The 22643-nt window shown below is 48.9% G+C and overlaps 1 protein-coding gene across 1 annotated transcript; it reads left to right on the top strand.

Annotated features, from left to right (window-relative positions):
- The first annotated feature begins 1523 nt into the window (after window positions 1–1523).
- Window positions 1524–21674, top strand: LOC127586524 (keratin-associated protein 21-1-like). The gene is made up of 13 exons (XM_052044538.1): window positions 1524–1599; window positions 7389–7412; window positions 8787–8810; window positions 9402–9509; window positions 9623–9649; window positions 10254–10277; window positions 11566–11589; window positions 12465–12491; window positions 13508–13531; window positions 14384–14410; window positions 15372–15389; window positions 19090–19187; window positions 21028–21674. The coding sequence occupies exons 1-12, from the start codon at window positions 1524–1526 to the stop codon at window positions 19167–19169; spliced, it is 483 nt and encodes a 160-aa protein (XP_051900498.1). The 3' UTR covers window positions 19170–19187; window positions 21028–21674.
- Window positions 21675–22643: the final 969 nt, after the last annotated feature.

Genomic DNA, 22643 nt, shown 5'->3' with positions numbered 1-22643 from the left:
TCCTATTTCCAACTGTAACTTATAGTCCACATCCAGGCTGCTATTAGGGGGCCTATATATAACTGCTACTATTGTACTTTTACCCTTGCTATTTCTTAACTCCACCCATAAGGATTCTACTTCTTCTGACCTTATGTCCCTTCTTTCTATTGATTTTATATCATTGCTAACCATCGGGGCCATGTAGCAGTTGTACAGGACATTGATGTGGCCACATTTAGAATATTGTGTTCAGTTTTGGTTACCCTTCAAGAGGAAAGATGCCATTAAGCTGGAAAGAGCGCAGAGGAGATTTACGAGGATGTTGCCGGGACTCGAGGGACTGAGTTATGGAGAGAGGTTGAGCAGGTTGGGACTTTATTCATTGGAGTGTAGGAGAATGATGGGTGACCTTATAGGGGTGTATAAAATAACAAGGGACACAGATAGAGTGAATGCACTTGTTTGTTTCCCAAGGGTTGGGGAATCAAGAACTCGAGGGCACAGGTTTAAGGTGAGAGGGGAAAGATTTAAAAGGGACCTGAGGGGTAACATTTTCACGCAGAGGGTGGTGAGTATATGGAACGAGCTGCCAGAGGAAGTGGGTGAGGCACGAACAGTCACAAAATTTAAAAAACACTTGGACAGGTACACGGATAGGAAAGGTTTAGAGGGATATTGGCCAAACTCAGGCAAATGGGACTAGCTTGGATGGCAATCTTGGTCAGCATGGACCAGTTGGGCCGAAGGGCCTGTTTCTGTGCAGTGTAACTCTGTGACTCCAACGGGTTGGTAAATCAGGCCACTTTTGACTTTACATATCCTGGTTAAGTGACTTGAAATACCAGATCCAAAAATAACTGTAACAGTCCAGGACTTTAGAAAGGCAACCCGCAGACCAATTGTCAACCTCTGTCATGCCCAGGCAACGTCAGACACCCACATGTACAGGGAACATTACACTGTATCTGGCACGTACAGGTCAGGTCTAGACACCGGTCAGTGTACAGATATCCCCCTGAGAGAGAGGGACTGAGAGACACCGGTCAGTGTACAGATCTCCCCCTGAGAGAGAGGGACTGACAGACATTGGGTAATTGAGGCCAAATCGTAATGGAAAAGCCATGTGATTTGTTAGCTCCTGACAGGGTAATTAAACTGCGCTCAAGTATAAACAGGCTTGGTGGTGTGTCTGTCCAAGACGTAGACCCCTCCACTGACACATGCCCACCTCCCCACCAACTCTTGAAGCAACCCTCTCTGTTGTCCGCAGCTGACACAACTGCCCCATTCCCCTCGTGCTCAGAGGTCCTCGGGCTGGGATTTTGGCAATGTTCCCTCACTTGCCAGCGTTCAGTCATTCTTCACGCCTGGACCTTATCTGGTTGGCTGACGTTCCATCTCCTGGATGTCACGTCTGGTTTGATTTAAGCCTGCAGGGAGGAACATGGGGCCGGAGCCAGGGACTGCTGGGCAGTGACTGGGGGAAGGCTTGATGGAAGAATATAAGCAAGGTGCAGAGTGTCAGAGCTGAGCAGAACGCAATGGAGAGACAAGCAGCCGTGAAGGAACCGAGCCTCACCGTTCTCCTGCTGCTGTTCTGCGTCCTGGTCATCGCAGGTGAGCAGTGAGCTGCCTTTCCGCGCACGGACGTCAGGGAGGTCTCTGACAGTGAGAGGACCTTTACGTGGGGCTCTCCCCACTGCTGAGGGAGGTTAGAGCTCTCCTCTGGGAGAGATTACAGAATGTGGGGTAGATTAGGAGCAGAGTTTTTCTCTGGGCTGAGAGTGTCCAGTGTAGATAAGGGAGAGAGCTTCTCTGTGGGGTCCCAATGCAGTGTGGTGACGGATGAGGTATCCATCTAGGTCCGGGACAGAGCATCCAGTGTCCATTGTAGATCAGTGACATAGCTTCTCTCTGCACTGGGCTTCCAGTGCCCAGTGTGATCCAGGGACACAGCTTCCCTCCCTGGAACTCGTCCTTGAACCCTGACCCAACCCTTGAATCCTGACTCAACCACCCCCCCCCCCAAACACTACCGCTGAATCCTGAGCCAATCTCCCAACCTTGAACCTTGACCTAACCCTGAACCCTGATACAACCCCCGAACCCTGACCCAACCCCAATCCCTGACCCAACCTCCAAACCCTGAAACTACCTCTGAATCTATCCCTGAATCCTGAACCAATCCCTGAACCTTGACCTAACCCCCAAAACCTGACCCAATCCTTGAACTTTGACCTAACTACCAAACCCTGACTCCGAATCCTGACCCCATCCCTGAATCCTGAACCAATCCCTGAACCTTGACCCCCATCCCTGAATCTTGACCCCACCCCTGAATCCTGATTAAACCCCTGAACCTTGACCTCACTCCTGAGCTCTGGCACCCACCCCTTTACCCTGAACTGCCTCCTGAACCTTGACCCCACCCCTGAACTCTTGACCCAAACCTCTTAACTCTGGCCCCATCCCTGAACCCTGACCCAACCCCTGAACTTGGACCCCACCTCTGAACCCTGTCCCCAGCACAGGGGATGGATTCTTTCACCCTGCACACAGACCATCCAGGACAGAGCAGCCCACTCGATTGGCATCCCATCCACCTCCCCCCACAAACACCCCCTCCCTCCACCACAGCTCACTGTCTACAGAACGCACCGCGGTTACTCAGGCTACTCCGACACCACCTCCCGAACCCGCCACCTCTTCAATCCATTGCTTCCCCTCTCAGCTGGGCAGTGGCAGTGAGATTAGACATCGGGTGAGGTAATTCCACTGAGAGATCTGTTCCAATCATCTGCTGCCTGATGCCCAGGACTTTTGTCATTAGTTATTCCAAAAGGGCGTCTCTGGGAGGACCAGCATTTACTCCCCATCCCTAACTGCCCCTTGAGGAGGTGGGGGTGAGCAACCTCCTTGCAGTCCTTCTGGGGAAGGTGCCCCCACCTGGGGAGGGAGTTCCAGGGTTTGGACCCAGTGATGGTGAAGGAACGGCAAGATAGTTCCAAGCGGGGATGGTGCGGGACGGGAAGGGGAACCTGGTGGTGGAGCTCCCCTGGTAGAGTTGCAGGGTTCAGGAGGTGGTGTGGGAGTAGCCTGGGCGAGTAACCGTGGTGCGCTCTGTAGACAGTGCACACCGTGGCCACTGTGTGCTGGACTTGTGTTCAACTCGTAACATTAGCAGTGGATCTAAACAGTTTGGCACCAGCATGTACACCACTCCCGCAGGAATGCCCAGTGAAGGAAGGTCACACTGCAAATAGCTGAAACACGGATAAAACCTCCTCTAACCTTCTGGCTGAATTCAGAGAAGTTCACCACTGGATCAGCTTTGGACACGGTCCCTTGGGATCAAGGGTCTTCCAGTCCCGACTGGGAGAATTGGGATCCCAGCCTGGGTGTTTATGAGGAATAGGGACCCTCGAGGATTTACTGGGAAGCAGGAGCTTACCTGGGAATGTACGGGGAACTGGGATCCTACTTGGGAATGTACTGGGAACAGATCTTTCCTGGGAATGTACAGGGAACTGGGATCCTACTTAGGATTGTAATGGGAACCAGAATCTTACCTGGAAATGTACTGGGAATCACGATCTTAACTGGGAATATATTGGGAACTGGGATCTTTCCTGGGAAAGTATGAGAAACTGGGAGATTACCTGGGAATGTTTTGGGAAAAAGATCCTACCTGGGAATGTACTGGGAATCAGGATCTTAACTGGAAATGTACTGGGAACTGGGATCTCACCTGGGAATGTTTTGGGAACTGGGAATCTTACTTTGGAATGTTCTGAAAACCAGGATCCCACCTGGCCTCGTACTGGGAACTGGGTCCCAGCTGGGAATCCTGTGGGAACAGGATTCTGAGATGCGGACCCAGATCACGTTGGTTTATCATTGTTCTGACCCTGCTTTTGGTTCCAACCCATGGACAGGGATCCAGGGAAAACCCGGAGCCAGCTCCATGATCCGTGCCTTCTGAGGAGCTGGAACGGTTGAGGGAGTTTGAAAAACTTGCAATATTTCATGGCCTAATCTTATTGGCACCTGGTAAACTCTCTGTATTGTTAACGTTTTTCTATTTGTTCCACAGAGGCTTTACCTTATATATATCCAAGTAAGTAGTTTACTTCAAAGAATTTACAGCATTTCATGTTGTGGATATTAATTTGAAATGATTTTCCAGAGAAAACCATACACAACAAAAACAGAAAATGCTGGAAACACTCAGCAGGTCAGGCAGCGTCTGTGGAGAGAGAACAGCATCTGTTAACATTTGGGGTCAGGGAATGCCTCAACAGAGCAGGCTTCCATTTGTAAAGCTTTACCCCCCAACCTTCTCCTCCCTCACTGACCCCCATTCTTGTGTACCAACACAGAACATAGAACAGTACAGCACAATACAGGCCCTTCGGCCCACAATGTTGTGCTGACCTTTAAATCTCGCCTAAGACTATCTAACCCTTTTCTCCCACATATCCCTCTATTTTAAATTCCTCCATATGCTTATCTAGTAAATCTATTGAATTTGACCAATGTACCTGCCTCTACCACCGCCCCAGGCAGCGCATTCCATGCCCCAACCACTCTCTGGGTAAAAAACCTCCCTCTGATATCTCCTTTGAACTTCCCACCCATTACTTTAAAGCCATGCCCTCTTGTATTGAGCATTGGTGCCCTGGGAAAGAGGCGCTGGCTGTCTACTCTATCTATTCCTCTCAATATTTTGTACACCTCTATCATGTCTCCTCTCATCCTCCTCCTCTCCAAAGAGTAAAGCCTTAGTCTCTCCTCATAATGCATACTCTCTAAACCAGGCAGCATCCTGGTAAATCTCCTCTGCACCCTTTCCAACGCTTCCACATCCTTCCTATAATGAGGCTACCAGAACTGGACCAGTGGGCAAACTTGCCACAGAGCTTCAGCAACTGTACTCTGCACTGCGCAGGTGTCACTGGTGTGTGCAGTCACCCGTGACTGGACTGACACACAAACTGCTGGAGGAATTCAACGGGTCAGGCAGCCTCTGTGGAAGAAAGTGGACGATCGATTGGCTCGTCCACAGTTCTGGTCGCCTCATTATAGGAAGGATGTGGAAGCTTTAGAGAGGGTGCAGAGGAGATTTACCAGGATGCTGCCTGGATTGGAGAGCATGTCTTATGAGGATAGGTTGAGCGAGCTGGGGCTTTTCTCTTTGGAAAGAAGGCGGATGAGAGGTGACTTGATAGAGGTGTACAAGATGATAAGAGGCATAGATCGAGTGGACAGTCGGAGACTTTTTCCCAGGGCGACAATGGCTAAGATGAGGGGACATAATTTTAAGGTGATTGGAGGAAGGTATAAGGGGGACGTCAGGTGTAGGTTTTTTTTACACAGAGAGTGGTGGGTGCGTGGAACACACTGCCTGCAGAGGCTGTGGGGGCAGATACATTAGGGACATTTAAGAGACTCTTAGATAGACACGTGAATGATAGAAAAATAGGGGGCTATGTGGGAGGGAAGGGTTAAATAGATCTTAGAGCAGGATAAAATGTCAGCACAACATTGTGGGCCGAAGGGCCTGTACTGTGCTGTAGTGTTCTGTGTTCTATGTTCTATGTTCTATGATAATTCAGGTTGAGACCCTCCTCAGATGCTGCCTGACCTGCTGAGTTCCTCCATTTATAGCTCTATATTAGAACACTACAGCACAGAATCCAACCCCCTGTGGGGGGGGAAAGGAACTGTCGATGTTTCAGGTCGAAACCCTGCATCAGGACCCGAAGTGTCGACAATTCCTTTCCCCCACAGATGCCGCCCGACCCGCTGAGTTCCCCCAGCAGATTGTGTGTTGCTCCAGATTCCAGCAACTGCGGTCTCCTTGGCCTCCTAGCATCGGGGTCCTGTAGGTCAGTTCGATCTCGAACCAACCTTGGCCTTGGTACCACTTTTCCATTATCTTTAACCCCCTTGTAGTTTAAACCTTTCACTCTTCTGCTAGGATCTATTCACAGTTTCCACCTCCATGTCTCCAAAGATTCCCAACCCCCTGAGAGAAGATATTCCTCCTCATCTCCGTCTAAGGTGACCCCTTACTCTATGCCCACTGGTTCTAGATATCACCGACCAGGGGAGACATTCTCTCAGCCCCAACTTGCGTCGGAAAGTTATGTTTCAATAAGACAGCCGCTCGTTCTTCCAATGACCACTGGCCCAACTTTTTCAACCCACCCATTCGCTCAACCGCTCTGCCCAAGGCGGCAAGAAATTGCAGGGAATTGCGGACACAGCCCAGTCCATCAGCAAACCAGCGTCCCTTCCCGCTGCCTCGGTAAAGCAGCCAACATAACCAAGGACCCCTCCCACCCCGGACATTCTCTCTTCTCCCCTCCCTCCCATCAGGCAGAAGATACAAAAGCTCAAAAACACGTAACACCAGGTTCAAGGACAGCTTCTATCCTGCTGTCATCAGACTCTTGAATGGACCTCTTATACACTGAAAGATGAACTCTTGATTAGCTGTTAGTGTAACATTATTACAGCACCAGTTACCCGGGTTCAACTCCGGCCGCTGTCTGTAAGGAGTTTGTACGTTCTCCCCGTGTGTCTGCGTGGGTTTCCTCCGGGTGCTCCAGTTTCCTCCCACATTCCAAAGACGTACAGGTTAGGGAGCTGTGGGCATGCTATGTTGGCGCCGGAAGTGTGGCGACACTTGCGGGCTGCTCCCCGAACATTTTACACAAAAAGATGCATTTTGCTGTGTGTTTTGATGTGCATGTGAGTAGGAAAGATATCTTATCTTATCTTACCTCGTCGTGACCCTTGCACCTTATTGTCTGCCTGCACTGCACTTTCTCTGTAACTGTAACGCTATATTCTGCATTCTGTTTTTGACCTCGATGTACTTATATATGGAATGATCTGTCCGAATGTTAAACAAAAACTTTTCACTGTATCTTGGCACATGTACCAATAATAAACCAACACATACACCCCTTCATCTCAAGAGACACTCCCTCCCTCTTCCACAGTGGCTGCAGTGCGCACCATCTCCAAAATGCACTGCTGTTACACCCCTCGGCTATTCCGACAGACCCTCCCAAAGCCGTGATCTCCAACAGAAGAAAGGTAAAGGTCAAGGACAGGCAACACCACCACCCGCAGGCTCCCCGTCCCAGCTTGGAAGTGTATCACGGTTTCTTCACGGTCGCTGGGTCTAAATCTCGGATCTCCCACCCCATTAGCACCCTCCCTTCCCACTTGGGGGCCGTGTGACCCTATGGCTGTGACTGAGCAGTGTCCCCGGATAAGCTGTGTGCTTTGCTGAGTCAGCATCGCTCAGGCGAAACAGAAATACTTCACCGGCTGATTTTCTAGATTTTCCAGGGATTCTCCGCATCATTAACCCTGTTCTGTTTGTTCCACAGGTTATGGTCCTGACTACGGTTACGGTAAATATTTAAATCCAGACATTGGTATTGATGTTGATATTGGTTTATTATTGTCACTTGTACCGAGGTACAGTGAAAAACTTGTCTTGCATACCGATCGTACAGATCAATTCATTACATAGTGCATTGAGGTAGTACAGGGTAAAAACAATAACAGAATACAGCGTAAAGTGTCACAGCTACAGGGAAGTGCATTGCAGGTAGACAATAAGGTGCAAGGTCATAACGAGGTAGATTGTGAGGTCAAGAGTCCATCTCATTGTATAAGGGAACCATTCAATAGTCATATCACCGTGGGGTAGAAGCTGTCCTTGAGCCTGGTGGTGTGTGCCCTCAGGCTCCTGTATCTTCTGCCTGATGGAAGGGGAGAGAAGAGAGAATGACCCGGGTGGGTGGGGTCTTTGATTATGCTGGCTGCTTCACTGAGGCAGCGAGAGGTAAAGAGTCCATGGAGGGGAGGCTGGTTTCCGTGACGCCCTGGGCTGCGTCCACAACTCTCTGCAGCTTCTTGCGGTCCTGGGCAGAGCAGTTGCCGTACCAAGCCGTGATGCACCCTGATAGGAGGCTTTCTGTCATATTGCTTCATTTCATAATTTGATAACTTTCAGAAGGCCTGATGTAGGGGACCATAGTCTGTCGTGTGAGTGAAGACTCCTCCCCGCTAACCAGACACAAAACCCCTTCACTGCCCAGACCACCGACTCCTGTCCATGGGTCCACGGTGACAGGGGTGTGACCTTCCTGCCTAGTTACGGTGGTGGTGCCGTGGTTCAGTTACCGGACCAGTAATGCAGAGGCCGCCCTAACAATCCAGATTTCGAGTTAAGGTCCCACCAGGGAACCTGTGGAGTTTATTCTCAATTATTATTCTGCAAACTGGAAAAACACTGGGCAACCTTAGTGATGAGTGGGTGTAAATATTCCACCCCCTAACCAGTCCAGTCTATAGGTGACTCCAGTCCCATCTCGTACTGCTAATTCTTAAAATGGCCCAAGTAGCAACCCAAGAGTAGAGGTCAACACCACCTTCACAGGGCAGTTAGGGATAGGCAATAACTGCTGGTCTTGCCACCAATGTCCTGATCAGGAGAAATGAATAAATCGAAGAGAATTAGATCTCCACATCTCCGTGTAATGTTCCACAAAGCTCGACAGAGCCTCCATTGCTGTTGGACCAGATCAGTCACCAGTTTAACCCACCTGATGGGTCCAACTCATCCACAGAGACCCACCGGAGACCTCTCAGCTTCCCCGGATGAGCTGTGTACTTTAATGAGTCAGGGTCACATGAGCAACAGCAATACTTCACCAGTTGATCTTGTGGATTTTCAAGAGATTCTTGGCATTGTTGACACTGTTCTGTTTGTTCCACAGTTTACGGACCTGGATACGGTTACGGTAAATATTTCAGTTCAGACTTTGCTTCATTTCATTATTTGATAAATTTGAAAGGGTTTTGTACAGAGGGCCACAGTCTGTAGTCTGAGTGAAGACTCCTTCCCTCTAACCAGACACAAAACCCCTTCACTGCCCAGACCACCGACTCTTGTCCGTGGGTCCACGGTGACAGGGGTGTGACCTTCCTGCCTAGTTACGGTGGTGGTGCCGTGGTTCAGTTACCGGACCAGTAATGCAGAGGCCGCCCTAACAATCCAGATTTCGAGTTAAGGTCCCACCAGGGAACCTGTGGAGTTTATTCTCAATTATTATTCTGCAAACTGGAAAAACACTGGGCAACCTTAGTGATGAGTGGGTGTAAATATTCCACCCCCTAACCAGTCCAGTCTATAGGTGACTCCAGTCCCATCTCGTACTGCTAATTCTTAAAATGGCCCAAGTAGCAACCCAAGAGTAGAGGTCAACACCACCTTCACAGGGCAGTTAGGGATAGGCAATAACTGCTGGTCTTGCCACCAATGTCCTGATCAGGATAAATGAATAAATCGAAGAGAATTAGATCTCCACATCTCCGTGTAATGTTCCACAAAGCTCGACAGAGCCTCCATTGCTTTTGGACCAGATCAGTCACCAGTTTAACCCACCTGATGGGTCCAACTCATCCACAGAGACCCACCGGAGACCTCTCAGCTTCCGCAGGTGTGTGTTTTGAGTCAGAATCCCTCAGGAGAAACAGAAATACGTCACCAACTGATTTTGTGGATTTCCAGCAGATTCTCGACATCGTTAACCCTGTTCTGTTTGTTCCCCAGTGGGATACGGAAATGGCGAAATGGATGGTAAGTATTTTAGTCCATGGGATGGATAATATTTCATAATCTGATAAACTTCAGAAGGTTTTATGAAGGGGATCCAAGTCTGTACTCTCAGTGAAGACTCCTCATCTCCAGATAAATGTATAAATCGAAGAAAATTAGATCTCTGCATCTCCATGTAATGTTCCACAAAGCTCAGCAGAACCTCCATTGCTGTTTGACCAGTTCAGACATCACTTTAACCCACCTGTTGGGTCCAACCCATCCTAAGAGACCTACAGGAGATCTCTCAGCTTCCCAGGATGAGGTGTGTGCTTTGATGTGTCAGAATCTACACCCAACAACACCCTCACTGAACAGCTCCTTCCCCTCCGCCATCAGATTTCTGGACGGTCCGTGAACCCATGAACACTACCTCGTTATTCCTCTGTCGCACTATTTATTTATTTTGTAATTTATAGTAATTTTCTGTCTTTTCACTGCACTGTTGCTGCAAAACAACACATTTCACGACAGTCAGCAGTTCAGATTCTGATCACTTAGGAGAAAGAGAAGTAATTCTCCAGCTGATTGTGCTGGTTACCAGCAGATCGTGGACATTGTTAACCCTGTTCTGTTTGCCCCTCAGGTTATGGTCCTGCCTATGGTTACGGTAAATATTTCAGTCCAGACATTGTTCCATTTTGTTATTTGATGAATTTGAAAAGGTTTTGTACAGAGGACCACAGTCTTCAGTGTGAGTGAAGACTCCTTCCCTCTAACCAGACACAAAGCCCCTTCAGTGCCCAGACCACCGAATCCCGTCCATGGGTCCACAGTGACAGGGGCGTGACCTTCCTGGCCAGTTACAGTGGTGGTTCCGTGGTTCAGTTACCGGACCGGTAATGCAGAGGCTGGACGAACAATCCAGAAACTCAAGTTAAAGTCCCACCAGGGAACCTGTGGAGTTTAACCTCAGTTACTGATCTGGAACTTGGAAAACACCAGCTAACCTCAGTAATGATCTTGTCAAAGTCGAATTTATTGTCATCTGCACATGTCCATGTGTGCACAGGTGCAATGAAAAACTTACTTGCAGCAGCATCACAGGCACAGAGCATCAGATACACAACATTCACAAGAAAAATATAAGTTAAACATATATTTTAAAAATTATACAAGAAAGAACACAATGATAACAAAAAATAGTCCAAAGTGGTCACAGTGTTGCTATACTGCAGTGATTAGGGTTGTGCAGGTTGGTTCAAGAACCGAGTGGCTGAAGGGAAGTCACTGTTCCTGAACCTGGTGGTGTGGGACTTCAGGCTTCTGTACCTCCTGCTTGATGGGAGCTGTGAGAAGATGGCACGGCCTGGATGGTGGGGATCTTTGATGATGGATGTTGCCTCCTTGAGACAGTGCCTCCTGTAGATACAACACACACTGATTTACCACTAGTCGTGGTAAAACTCTCCTGGTTCACAAGTGCCCACCAGGGGCATAAATCTTCCATCCATAACCGGTCTGGTCTATATGTGACTCAAGTCCAGTCCTATATTGTTGACTCTTTAAAATGGCTCAGGTAGCCACCCAAGAATAGAGGTCAACACCACCTTCACAGGGCAGTTAAGGATGGGCAATACATGCTGGTCTTGCCACCAATGTCCTGATCAGGATAAATGAATAAATCGAAGAGAATTAGATCTCTGCATCTCCGTGTAATGTTCCACAAAGCTCGGCAGAACCTCCATTGCTGTTTGACCAGATCGGACCTCACTTTAACCCACCTGTTGGGTCCAACCCATCCACAGCGACCCACCGGAGATCTCTCAGCTTCCCCGGATGAGCTGTGTACTTTAATGAGTCAGGGTCACATGAGCAACAGCAATACTTCACCAGTTGATCTTGTGGATTTTCAAGAGATTCTTGGCATTGTTGACACTGTTCTGTTTGTTCCACAGTTTACGGACCTGGATACGGTTACGGTAAATATTTCAGTTCAGACTTTGCTTCATTTCATTATTTGATAAATTTGAAAGGGTTTTGTACAGAGGGCCACAGTCTGTAGTCTGAGTGAAGACTCCCTCCCTCTAACCAGACACAAAACCCCTTCACTGCCCAGACCACCGACTCTTGTCCGTGGGTCCACGGTGACAGTGGTGTGACCTTCCTACCCAGTTACAGTGGCGCTGCCATGGTTCAGTTACCGGACCGGTAATGCAGAGGCCGGACTAACAATCTGGAGACTCGAGTTAAGGTCCCACCAGGGAACCTGTGGAGTTTAAACTCAGTTACTGATCTGGAACTTGGAAAAACTCCAGCTAACCTCAGTAATGATGACCACACACACCACCGATTGTGGTAAAACCCTACTGGTTCATGAATTCCCTTCAGGGGTGTAAATCTACCACCCATAACTGGTCCGGTCTATATGTGACTCCAGTTCAGTCCCATATTGTTGTCTCTTAAAGTGTACCAAGTAGCCACCCAAGAGTAGAGCTCAACACCACATTCACAGGGCAGTTAGGGATGGGCAATAACTGCTGGTCTTGCCACTAATGTCCTGATCTGGGTAAATATATAAATCGAAGAGAATTAGATCTCTGCATCTCCGTGTAATGTTCCACAAAGCTCGGCAGAACCTCCATTGCTGTCGGACCAGATCAGTCACCAGTTTAACCCACCTGTTGGGTCCAACCCATCCACAGAGACCCACCGGAGATCTCTCAGCTTCGCCGGATGAACTGTGTGCTTTGATGAGTCAGGATCACTGAGGCGTAGCAGAATTAGTTCATTGGTTGCTTCTGTAGATTTCCAGCAAATTCTCGGCATCGTTAACCCTGTCCTGTTTGTTCCACAGACGGAAACGGAAGTGGACAGGACGATGGTAAATGCTTTAGTTCGCTGAATGGATCGGAACTCATTTCAAAATGAAAACCTCTCAACATCTACCCTCTGAAGTTCACTTAGGATCTTACACGTTTCAGTAAGGTCACCCCTCAATCTTCTAAACTCTGAAGAACGGTCTTCTAAAGAAGAACAATCCTCTGAAGAACAATCTTCTAAACTCTGAAGGACCAAAACCAGCCTATTTTTGAACTGCAGCTCCTTTATAATAAATGCCGACGTGCCATTTGCACTGGTAACGATCTGCTGCGCTAGTGCGTTAACTTTCTGTGGCTCATGTGCAGGAGCAGCAAGATCCTTCAGAATTTCACTCAATCTCCAATCAGATGATAATCTGCCTTTCGATTCCTCTTACTCATGACCTCCCACGATGCTACGTAAAACTCCATTTGCCAGATTCATGTCTGCTCTCTCAATCTATCGATATCCCGTTACGGAATCACAATATCTTCACTGCAACTTGCCCTTCCAACTATTTTCAGAGTCTAAATTCAGTGAAGACTCCTCCCCACTAACCAGAAACAAAACCCCTTCACTGACCAGACACCGATTCCTGTCCATGGGTCCACGGTGACAGGGGTGTGACCTTCCTGCCCAGTTACAGTGGCGCTGCCGTGGTTCAGTTACCTGACCAGTAATGCAGAGGCCGGACTAACATTCCAGAGACTCGAGTTAAGATCCCTCCAGGTTACACATGGGGTTAATACGGAGTTACTAAACAGGAACTGGGAAAAACACCAGCAAATCTTGCGATGACCACACACACCACCGATTGTGGTAAAACCCTCCTGTTTCATTCATACGCCTCAGGGACTGAAATCTTCCATCCACAAAAACTTGGCCCCCATATATAACTGAAGCTGGGTCCAAACCATCCCCAGAGACCCACAGGAGATCTCTCAGCATCCCCGGATGACCTGTGTGCTTTGAGGAGAAACGGAAATAATTCGTCGGCTGATTTAGTGGATCGTTAACCCTGTTCTGTTTGCTCCACAGGTTACGCTACTAACTACGGTTACGGTAAGTGTTTGGGTTCTGACTTGCTTCATTTGAAAGGGTTTGGTACAGAGGACAATGGTCTGTAGTGTGAGTGAAGACTCCTCCCTGCTAACCAGACACAAAACCCCTTCACTGCCCAGACCACCAACCCCTGTCCATGGGTCCACGGTGACAGTGGTGTGACCTTCCTGCTCAGTTACAGTGGCGCTGCCATGGTTCAGTTACCGGACCGGTAATGCAGAGGCCGGACTAACAATCCGGAGACTCGAGTTAAGGTCCCACCAGGGAACCTGTGGAGTTTATACTTAGTTACAGATCTACATTTTGGAAAAACACCAACTAACCTCAGTAGTGATGACCACACACACCACCAATTGTGGTAAAAAAAATCCCCGTGGTTCACGAATACCCTTCAGGAATTTAAGTTGTCCACCCATAACCAATCCGGTCTATATGTGACTCCAGTGCCATCCCATATTGTTGTCACTTAAAGTGGCCCAAGTAGCCACCCAAGAGTAGAGGTCAACACCACCTTCACAGGGCAGTTAGGGTTGGGCAATAAATGCTGGTCTTGCCACCAATGTCCTGATCTGGATAAATCAACAAATCAAAGAGAATTAGATCTCCACATCTCTGTGTAATGTTCCACAAAGCTTGGCAGAACCTCCATTGCTATTTGACCAGATCAATCACCACTTTAACCCACCTGTTGGGTCCAACCCATCCACAGAGACCCACTGGAGATCTCTCAGCTTCCCCGGATTGTGCCGTGTGCTTCGATGAGTCAGGATCACTAAGGAGTGATCACCTGCCGATTTTCCAGATTTCCCAGGGATTCTCCGCATCATTAACCCTGCTCTGTTTGTTCCACAGTTGGATACGTAAGCAAGAAAAAGGATGGTAAGTACTTTAGTTCATGGATTGGATCATATTTCATTTCATAATTTGTAATTTTCACAAGGTTTTGTACAGAGGGCCACAGTCTGTAGTGTGAGTGAAGACTCCTCCCCTCCAAACAGAAACAAAACCCCTTCACTGCCCAGACCACCGACTCCTGTCCATGGGTCCACGGTGACAGTGGTGTGACCTTCCTGCCCAGTTACAGTGGTGGTGCCGTGGTTCAGTTACCAGACCGGTAATGCAGAGGCTGGACTAACAATCCAGAGAATTAAGGTCCCACTAGAGAACCTGTGGAGCTTAACCTCAGTTACCGATCTTGAACTTGGAAAAACACCAGCTAACCTCAGTAATGACCACACACACCACCGATTGTGGTAGAACCCTACTGGTTCATGAATTCCCCTCAGGGGTGTAAATCTACCACCCATAACCAGTCCGACTAATACATAACTCCAGTCCCATCTCACATTGTTATCTCTGAAAATGGCCCAAGTAGCCACCCAAGAGTAGAGGTCAACACCATCTTCACAGGGCAGTTAGGATTGGCAATAGTGGCTGGTCTTGCCACCAATGTCCTGATCTGGATAAATGAATAAATTGAAGAGAATTAGATCTCCACATTTCCGTGTAATGTTCCACAAAGCTCAGCAGGACCTCCATTGCTGTTGGACCAGATCAGTCACCACTTTGACCCACCTGTTGGGTGCAACCCATCCACAGAGACCTACCGGAGATCTATCAGCTTCTGGATAGCTGTTGTATTGATGAGGCAGGATTGCTCAGGAGAAACAGATAAACATCTGAAACACAAATTAATCTGTACGAACAATATGCAAGACAAGTTTTTCACTGTACAAGCGACAATAATAAACCAATTCCAATTCCAAGTACTTCCCCGGCTGATTCTGTGAATTTCCTGTGGATTCTTAGCATCGTTAACACCGTTCTGTTTGTTCCACAGGTCACAGTGCTGGCTCTGGTAATGGTAAATTTTTCAGTTCAGACTTTGCTTCGTTTTTCGTTATTAGTTTAATTTGAGAAGGTTTTATGGAGATGAACACATTCTGTGTGACGGAGGGGAGATGCCCTTGCAGTTGAACGGCCAACACACCATAGATCCGGGATTTGGCTTCCCGCTGAGAGGTCTCCATTACAAGTAGGTTATCAGTTAACAGCTTTGTATTGGCTTGTGACTCATAAGATATCTCTGTCTATGCACAACTGTATAGCAGCATCTCTGTGAAAAAGGACGCTTTCAACAATGTGTTAATTAGTCTCCTGTTAATGAACAAACAGGAGGAAACCTCTCAGGCTCTTGAGTCTCATTCCCCCAGTCAATAAGAACACGGCTGACTGTAAGCTCAGCTCTGCGTTTCCACCTATCCCCGCCCCGATATCCTTTCACCCCCTGGTTTATCAAGAATCGATCTTCCCCTGACTTAACTATGGACCTCCACTGACCTTTGAGGAAGAGAGTTGCAAACACTTACAAACATCAGAGAAAAAGGTGTTCAAATTTACTCACATACCCAGAGAATAAATGCCTTGAAAATTAACCTTTTGCAAGAAAATTAACCCTAAATTACAAATATGAATTACATAAACTTAAATTAACATAAATTATACACAACTTACATGACACAAGAACCAAAATATAACAGAACAACATTCGTGCAAGTTGAGGGAAATATAGTCCGAGGTGGTGTTGGGGTTTCTCAGGTAGGTTCAAGAACCTGACGGCAGTGGGGGAGAAGCTGTTGTTGAACATTGAGGTGTGGGTCTTCAGGATCCTGTACCTCCTGCCTGATGGCAGCATCGAGAAGAGGGCACGGCCCGGATGGTGGGGTTCCCTGATGATGGGTGTCGCCTTCCTGAGACGTCGCCTCTTGTAGACGTCCTCGATGTTGGGGAGAGCTGTACCCGTGATGGAACTGGCTGAGTCCCACTGATCTCTGCAGCCTCTTGTGTTCCTGTGCGTTGGAATTCCCACACCAGGCCGTGATGCAACCAGTCAGAATGCTTCCCACTGAACTTCTGGAGAAGTTTGTCAGAGTCTTCATGCCGAGTCTCCTTAAGCTTCTAAGAAAGTAGAGATGCTGGCAATCCTTCTTCATGGTTGCACCTATGTGCTGGGCCCACATCTAAATGGGGAACGTCTTATGTTGAAACAGTGACCCCTCGTTCCAGATTCTCCCACAAGAGGATACATCCTCTCCACACCCACACTCTTGAGACCCCTCAGGATCTTATGTGTTTCACAATAAAAACTACAATCTGGACCCTAATCCAACATTCCCTCTTCACTGTAAACTCCAGTGCATAGAAGCCTAGCCTGTCCTCATAAGGCACTTCACCTATGCCAGGTATAGGTTTAGTAAACCATCTCTGAACTGCTTCTAATGCATTAATATCCTTCCTTAGATGAAGCAGATCAAACACTATATACTCCGGATGACTTTTAAACACTAATTGTACCCGCCTCTACCACTCCCTCTGGCAGCTCGTTCCACACACCCACCACCCTCTGTGTGAAAAAGTTGCCCCTCAGGTCCCCTTTAAATCTTTAAACCTTAAACCTATGCCCTCTACTTTTAGACTCCTTTACCCTGGGGAAAAGACTGTTAGCGTAATGCTATTACAGCGCCAGCAACCCAGGTTCAATTCCGGCCGCTGTCTGTAAGGAGTTTGTACGTTCTCCCCGTGTCTGCGTGGGTTTCCTCCGGGTGCTCCGGTTTCCTCCCACATTCCAAAGACGTACAGGTTAGGAAGTTGTGGGCGTGCTATGTTGGTGCCAGAAGCGTGGCGACACTTGCGGGCTGCCCCCAGAACGCTCTACACAAAAGATGCATTTCACTGTGTGTTTCAAAGTACATGTGACTAATAAATAAACATCTCATATCATCTATACCCTTCATGATTTTATAAACCTCACCCCTGCGCTCCAGGGAAAACAGTCCCGGCCTGTCCAATCTCTCCCTACAACTCAAGCCCTCCAGTCCCGGCAGCATCCTTGTGAATCTCTCCTGCGCCCTCTCCAGCTTAATTACATGCTTCCTGTAGCTGGGCGACCAGAACTACACACAGTACTCCAAATGTGGTCTCACTAACGAGTTGTACAATTGTCACATTGCAGTATCTTTGAATACAACCTTTGAGTGTTTGAGAAACCATTGCACAGACCCAGTCCCTCAGTGAAGACCCAAGAGACTGCAGACGCTGGAACCTGGAGTAACACAATCTGCTGGAGGGAACTCAGCGGGCCAGGCAGCATCTGTTGGGAGGGAAAGGAAATATCGGCGTTTCGGGTCGAAACCCTGCATCAGGACCCAAAATGTCAACAATTCCTCTCCTCCCACAGATGCTGCTCGACCCGCTGAGTTCCTCCAGCAGATCGTGCGTTGCCCCAGTCCCTCAACGTCCACTGGCTGCAGGACCCTAGACTGTGGTCCGTCCCCACAGGGCCTCTGCGGTGGCTGCATTGAGCTTCAGTGTGTCCCTCAGCAGGGACTCCTGCACCCTGGACTGTACCAGTCGGCAGCGTTCTCTCATGGACAACTCGCTGTGCTGGGAGACCAAGAAATTTCAGCAGACCAATCCAGGGAATGAACAGAAGAACTCTTGTGCTCTGAAGCCACACTTAGTGGGCTGAATCTCAATTAACGATGAGTGGGAGAAGGAGATAGAGAACGTAGATTGGTTTATTATTGTCACAGGTACCGAGGTACAGTGAAAAGCTTTGTTCTGCATGCCATCCATACAGATCATTTCATCACATCAGTGCATTGAGGTAGCACAAGGGAAAACAATATAGAATGCAGAATATAGTGTTCCAGTCACAGAGAAAGTGCAGTGCAGGCAGACAATAAGGTGCAAGGTCATAACAAGGTAGATTGTGAGGTCAAGAGTACATCTTATTGTTCTAGGGGATCGTTCAACAGTCTTATAACAGTGGGGTAGTAGCCATCCTTGAGCCTGGTGGTACGTGCTTTCAGGCTTTTGTATCTTCTACCCAACAGGAGGGGGGAGAAGAGAGAATGTCTTGGGTGGGTGGGGTCTTTGATTATGTTGGCTGCTTTACCGAGGCAGCGAGAAGTGTAGACAGAGTCCATGGAGGGGAGGCTGGTTTCCATGATGTGCTGGGCTGTGTCCACAACTCTCTGCTGTTTCTTGCTGTCAAGGGCAGAGCAGTTGTCGTACCAAGCCGTGATGCTTCTGGATACAATGCTTTCTGTGATGCCTCTGGATAGGATGCATCTGTAAAAATTGGTGAGGTCTCGGGCAGAGTTGTCTTAGTGTCAACCTTTCCCTCAGTGTCAGCAAATCAAAAGAGCTGGTCATTGACTTCAGGAAGGGGGGGCGGTACACATGCTCCTATCTACATCAACGGTGCTGAGGTTGAGAGGGTTGAGAGCTTCAAGTTCCCAGGAGTGAACAAAATCAATAACTTGTCCTGGTTCAACCACGTAGACGGCACGGCCAAGAAAGCTCACCAGCGCCTCTACGTCCTTAGGAGGCTAAAGAAATCTGGCATGTCCCCTTTGACACTCACCAACTTTTATCCATGCACCTTAGAAAGCTTCCTACCCGGATGCATCACGGCTTGGGACGGCAACTGTTCTGCCCAGGACCACAACATTGAATCCTACAGGTTCTGGGATGCCTTTGTGTTTTATCGGCAGGTTCTCCCTGTCAAAAAGACAGAGATTGTGAAAACGGAGAAGTCTGCTGCAAAGGAAAATGCATGGATAAATATTACTGACCGATGCTTCATCTTCTGGTAAGTGGATTTTAGAATTACTTGAACTTCTGGATTCCTTTATTTTGCCGGTGAGGGTCACCTGCTTGTGCATCACAACACTAATACATTGAGACATTGTTGGTGTGCCAGATGACTGTTCTTTGAAGGAAGACTGACCTCCCATCCGATACGGGTCCTACCTGCATTACAGTCGGCCAAAGGGTGGACGCCCTGGACTATGTGATATCTGGGGAGGAAAGCGAGAGTTTGGGAGATCGGCGGGATGGATCGGCCGGCTGCTGCCGGACTTCAGGCATCTTCTGTTGGGTGGGAATGGGGCATTTCCGTGTGCCTTCTGTCCCCAATCCCACACTCCCTGTAAACCCACGGGGAACTCTGTTCCCCACACTCCCTGTAACCCCACCGGGACCTCATTCCCCACACTCCCTGTAAACCCACCGGGACCCCGTTCCCCACACTCCCTGTAAACCCATCGGGACCCCGTTCCCCACTCCCTGTCAACCCACCTTTATTTATTAATTCTAGTACTGTCTGGCACCATCCAAGTCGAGACACCAGAGACTGCGGACACCGGGATCTGGAGCCACACACAATCTACTGGAGGAACTTAGCGGGTCGAGCAGCATCTGTGGAGGGAGAGGAACTGTCGATGTTTGGCATCGAGGCTGAGGACCGAGTGGGGGGGGGAGCGAAGGATGCCAGGGAGAAGGTGTCTCCCACACCCCCCCCCACCCCCAGTTTCATCTGCCCATCACCGCTCCTCAGTCCACCCGTCACCTACCAGCTGTCTCACCCCCTCCTATTTACCCCCCTTGGCACTTATGCCTGCAACCGCACCGAGTGCTCCCAGCACCTCGTCCCCCACCACCGCTCAGGGTCCCAGACAATCCTTCCAGGTGAGGCAGCGCTTCACCTGTGAGTCCAAGGGCATCATTTACTGCCTCCGGTGCGGCCTCCTGTACGTCGGTGAGACCCGACGCAGATTGGGTGACCGCTTCGTCGAGCACCTTCGCTCCGTCCGCCCCAACAGCCGGGACCTCCCGGTGGCCGCCCACTTCAATTCCACATCCCACTCCCATACTGACGGGTCTGTCCACGGCCTCTTCTACTGCCACGTTGGGGCCAGGCGCAGGTCGGAGGAACAACACCTCCTATTCCGCCTTGGGATCCTCCAACCTGACGGCGTCAACATCGATTTCTCGAACTTCCGGTAAACCCATCCCTTCTTTTTCTTACCCCCCCCCCACCACTCCTTTGTCTTCCCTTATTCCTGTGGCTCCCTTCCCCCCGTCTTGATGACCTGCCCATCTCTCCTCCCCTCCCCTCCCCCATCCTTTATTCCATGGTCCACTGCCCTCCTACCGGATTCCTTCTTCTTCAGCCCTTTGCCTCTTCTACCTATCACCTCTCAGCTTATTACATCTTCTCCCCCTCCCTCACCCACCTCCCTTACCCCCCTCACCTGGACTTACCTGTCCCCTGCCTGCGTGTGCTCCTCCCCCTCCCCCCCACCCTTCTTATTCTGGCTTCTGCCCTCTTCCTTTCCAGTCCTGACGAAGGGTCTCGGCCCGAACCGTCGACAGTTCATCTCCCTTCACGGATGCTGCCTGACCCACTGAGTTCCTCAAGCGCTCTTTGCGCATTGCCCCAGATTCCAGTATCCAGGAAAATTTCTAGTGCCTCCTATTTACACCAGCCATCTCCCCTCTCCACTCTCAGTCCTGGTGCAGGGCTCTCGACCCGAAACGTCGATGATTCCTCACTGCCCCGAAGATGCTGCGGGAACCGCTGAGTCCCTCCAACAGATTCTTTACTGTGCCCTAATTGTGCCTGATCATTGGAATTGTACTGTGCTCAGATTTTCAGGAAACTCTTTTTGCTCCAGGAGAGGACCGCTGATAGATATGGCTTTGCTTCTGCTTAAAACTGCTTCCAATTCACACCCCAAGGTTAGCTCGGTAGTTGTTCAAAAGCGAGGCTCCTTCGTTGCTGACTCACGGATATGCCTGAGGAACGTCACCAGACGCCCGCGGCAGACGAGCCTGCTTTACACCACAGCAGGTCAATCTAAAGGAAGCCTCCTCTGGCCTGGACTGTCCAAGAAACACGTGTAGTTATCAGTCATTGACCAGAGAGAAGGTGTGTCCCCAACAATCATTAAAAATTGACACTTGTTCTTTCTAACGGAAAACAATAACTGTATTTGCACATCTTAAAGGCTGAAGTGATCTTGGAATCTTTTCTCATTATGTCTCTTATCTTTGATTGATGCTTCATAAGCTTTTGAGTAGTTGGAATGCAAGAAATCTCATAATTAGACAACCTTCCCTTATTCCTGTGGCTCCCCTCCCCTGCCTTGATGACCTGTCCATCTCCTCCCCTCCCCTCCTCCATGGTCTCCAACCGGCTTCCTTCTTCTTCAGCCCACTGCCTCTTCTAGCACCTCTCAGTTTATGACATCTTCCACTCCCTCCCCCACCCACCTACCTTCCCCCTCTCGCTTGGACTCACCTATCCCCTGCCAGCGTGTGCTCCTACCCCTCCCCCCCCGCCCCTCCCCCACCACCAACCTTCTCATTCTGGCTTCTGCCCTCTTCCTTTTCAGTCCTGATGAAGGGTCTCGGCCCGAAAAGTCGACTGTTTGTTTCCCTCCACGGATGCTGTCTGTCCTGCTGAGTTCCTCCAGCACTTTTTGTGTGTATTGGTCATGATTAGATAATTAGCTTTTGGAAAAACAAATCGTCTTTGGAGAGGCCAACAACCTTTGAACATCAGATGCAGTTTAGTGAAGACTCTGTTGAAATTATGGCTTCACACAGTGCAATCAAATGTCATTATTTCGTTTGGTTAATGTTAACTTATGTTGGGATGAGATTCACTCTGGTTGGATGAGCCAAACTCCCAGAACTGCCTTCCAAGTTGCACTTCCCTGGGATGACCACCAAGGATTTGCCTCGGTTTAATTGATTTAGGCTCCCATCGGAGTGTTGTTTCGATAGTAATGCAGCCACACCAGAAGGAGCAATAAAAACTTCCTCACTGTACATGATGCCTGTGGTTTTTCAGAATTATTTTCATGGAAGACTTGCCTAAGTTCGGAGATTTTTCACCGTGACTTCTGGGACATTCCAGAGCAGTCTCAGCTAGTGACGTACCTTCATTGTTAAAATGTAGTAGATCCAGTGGCAATGCCTAAATCAGCCAAGTCAAGTCGGGTTTATTGTCATGTGGCCAAGTACGGTGAGGTAAAGGTACAATGAAAAACTTGCTTGCAGCAGCATCACAGACAACACACAGAACATAAAATTATACAGGCAGTGAAGGAAAACACTGTGCAAAACAACAAAGGAGCAGAATTAGGCCATTCGGCCCATCGAGTCTGCCCCACCATTCAATCACGGCTGATTTTTCTTTTAACCCCATTCTCCCCGGAACCCCTGACCCTCTTACCAACCAAGAACCTATCAACCTCTG

Source organism: Pristis pectinata, chromosome 37 (assembly GCF_009764475.1).
Source record: "Pristis pectinata isolate sPriPec2 chromosome 37, sPriPec2.1.pri, whole genome shotgun sequence".
Taxonomy (NCBI): Eukaryota; Metazoa; Chordata; class Chondrichthyes; order Rhinopristiformes; family Pristidae; genus Pristis; species Pristis pectinata.
Note: the sequence above shows the minus strand (reverse complement) of the source record. Positions and strands in the feature narration are given on the sequence as shown.

Bases quoted from the DNA above. Each gene is read 5' to 3' on its own strand.
- LOC127586524 (XM_052044538.1), top strand. From the start codon at position 1,524: ATGGAGAGACAAGCAGCCGTGAAGGAACCGAGCCTCACCGTTCTCCTG. The intron at 9,510-9,622 runs GTGTGTGTTTTG...TTTGTTCCCCAG, and splicing joins AGACCTCTCAGCTTCCGCAG to TGGGATACGGAAATGGCGAA. The intron at 9,650-10,253 runs GTAAGTATTTTA...TTTGCCCCTCAG, and splicing joins CGGAAATGGCGAAATGGATG to GTTATGGTCCTGCCTATGGT.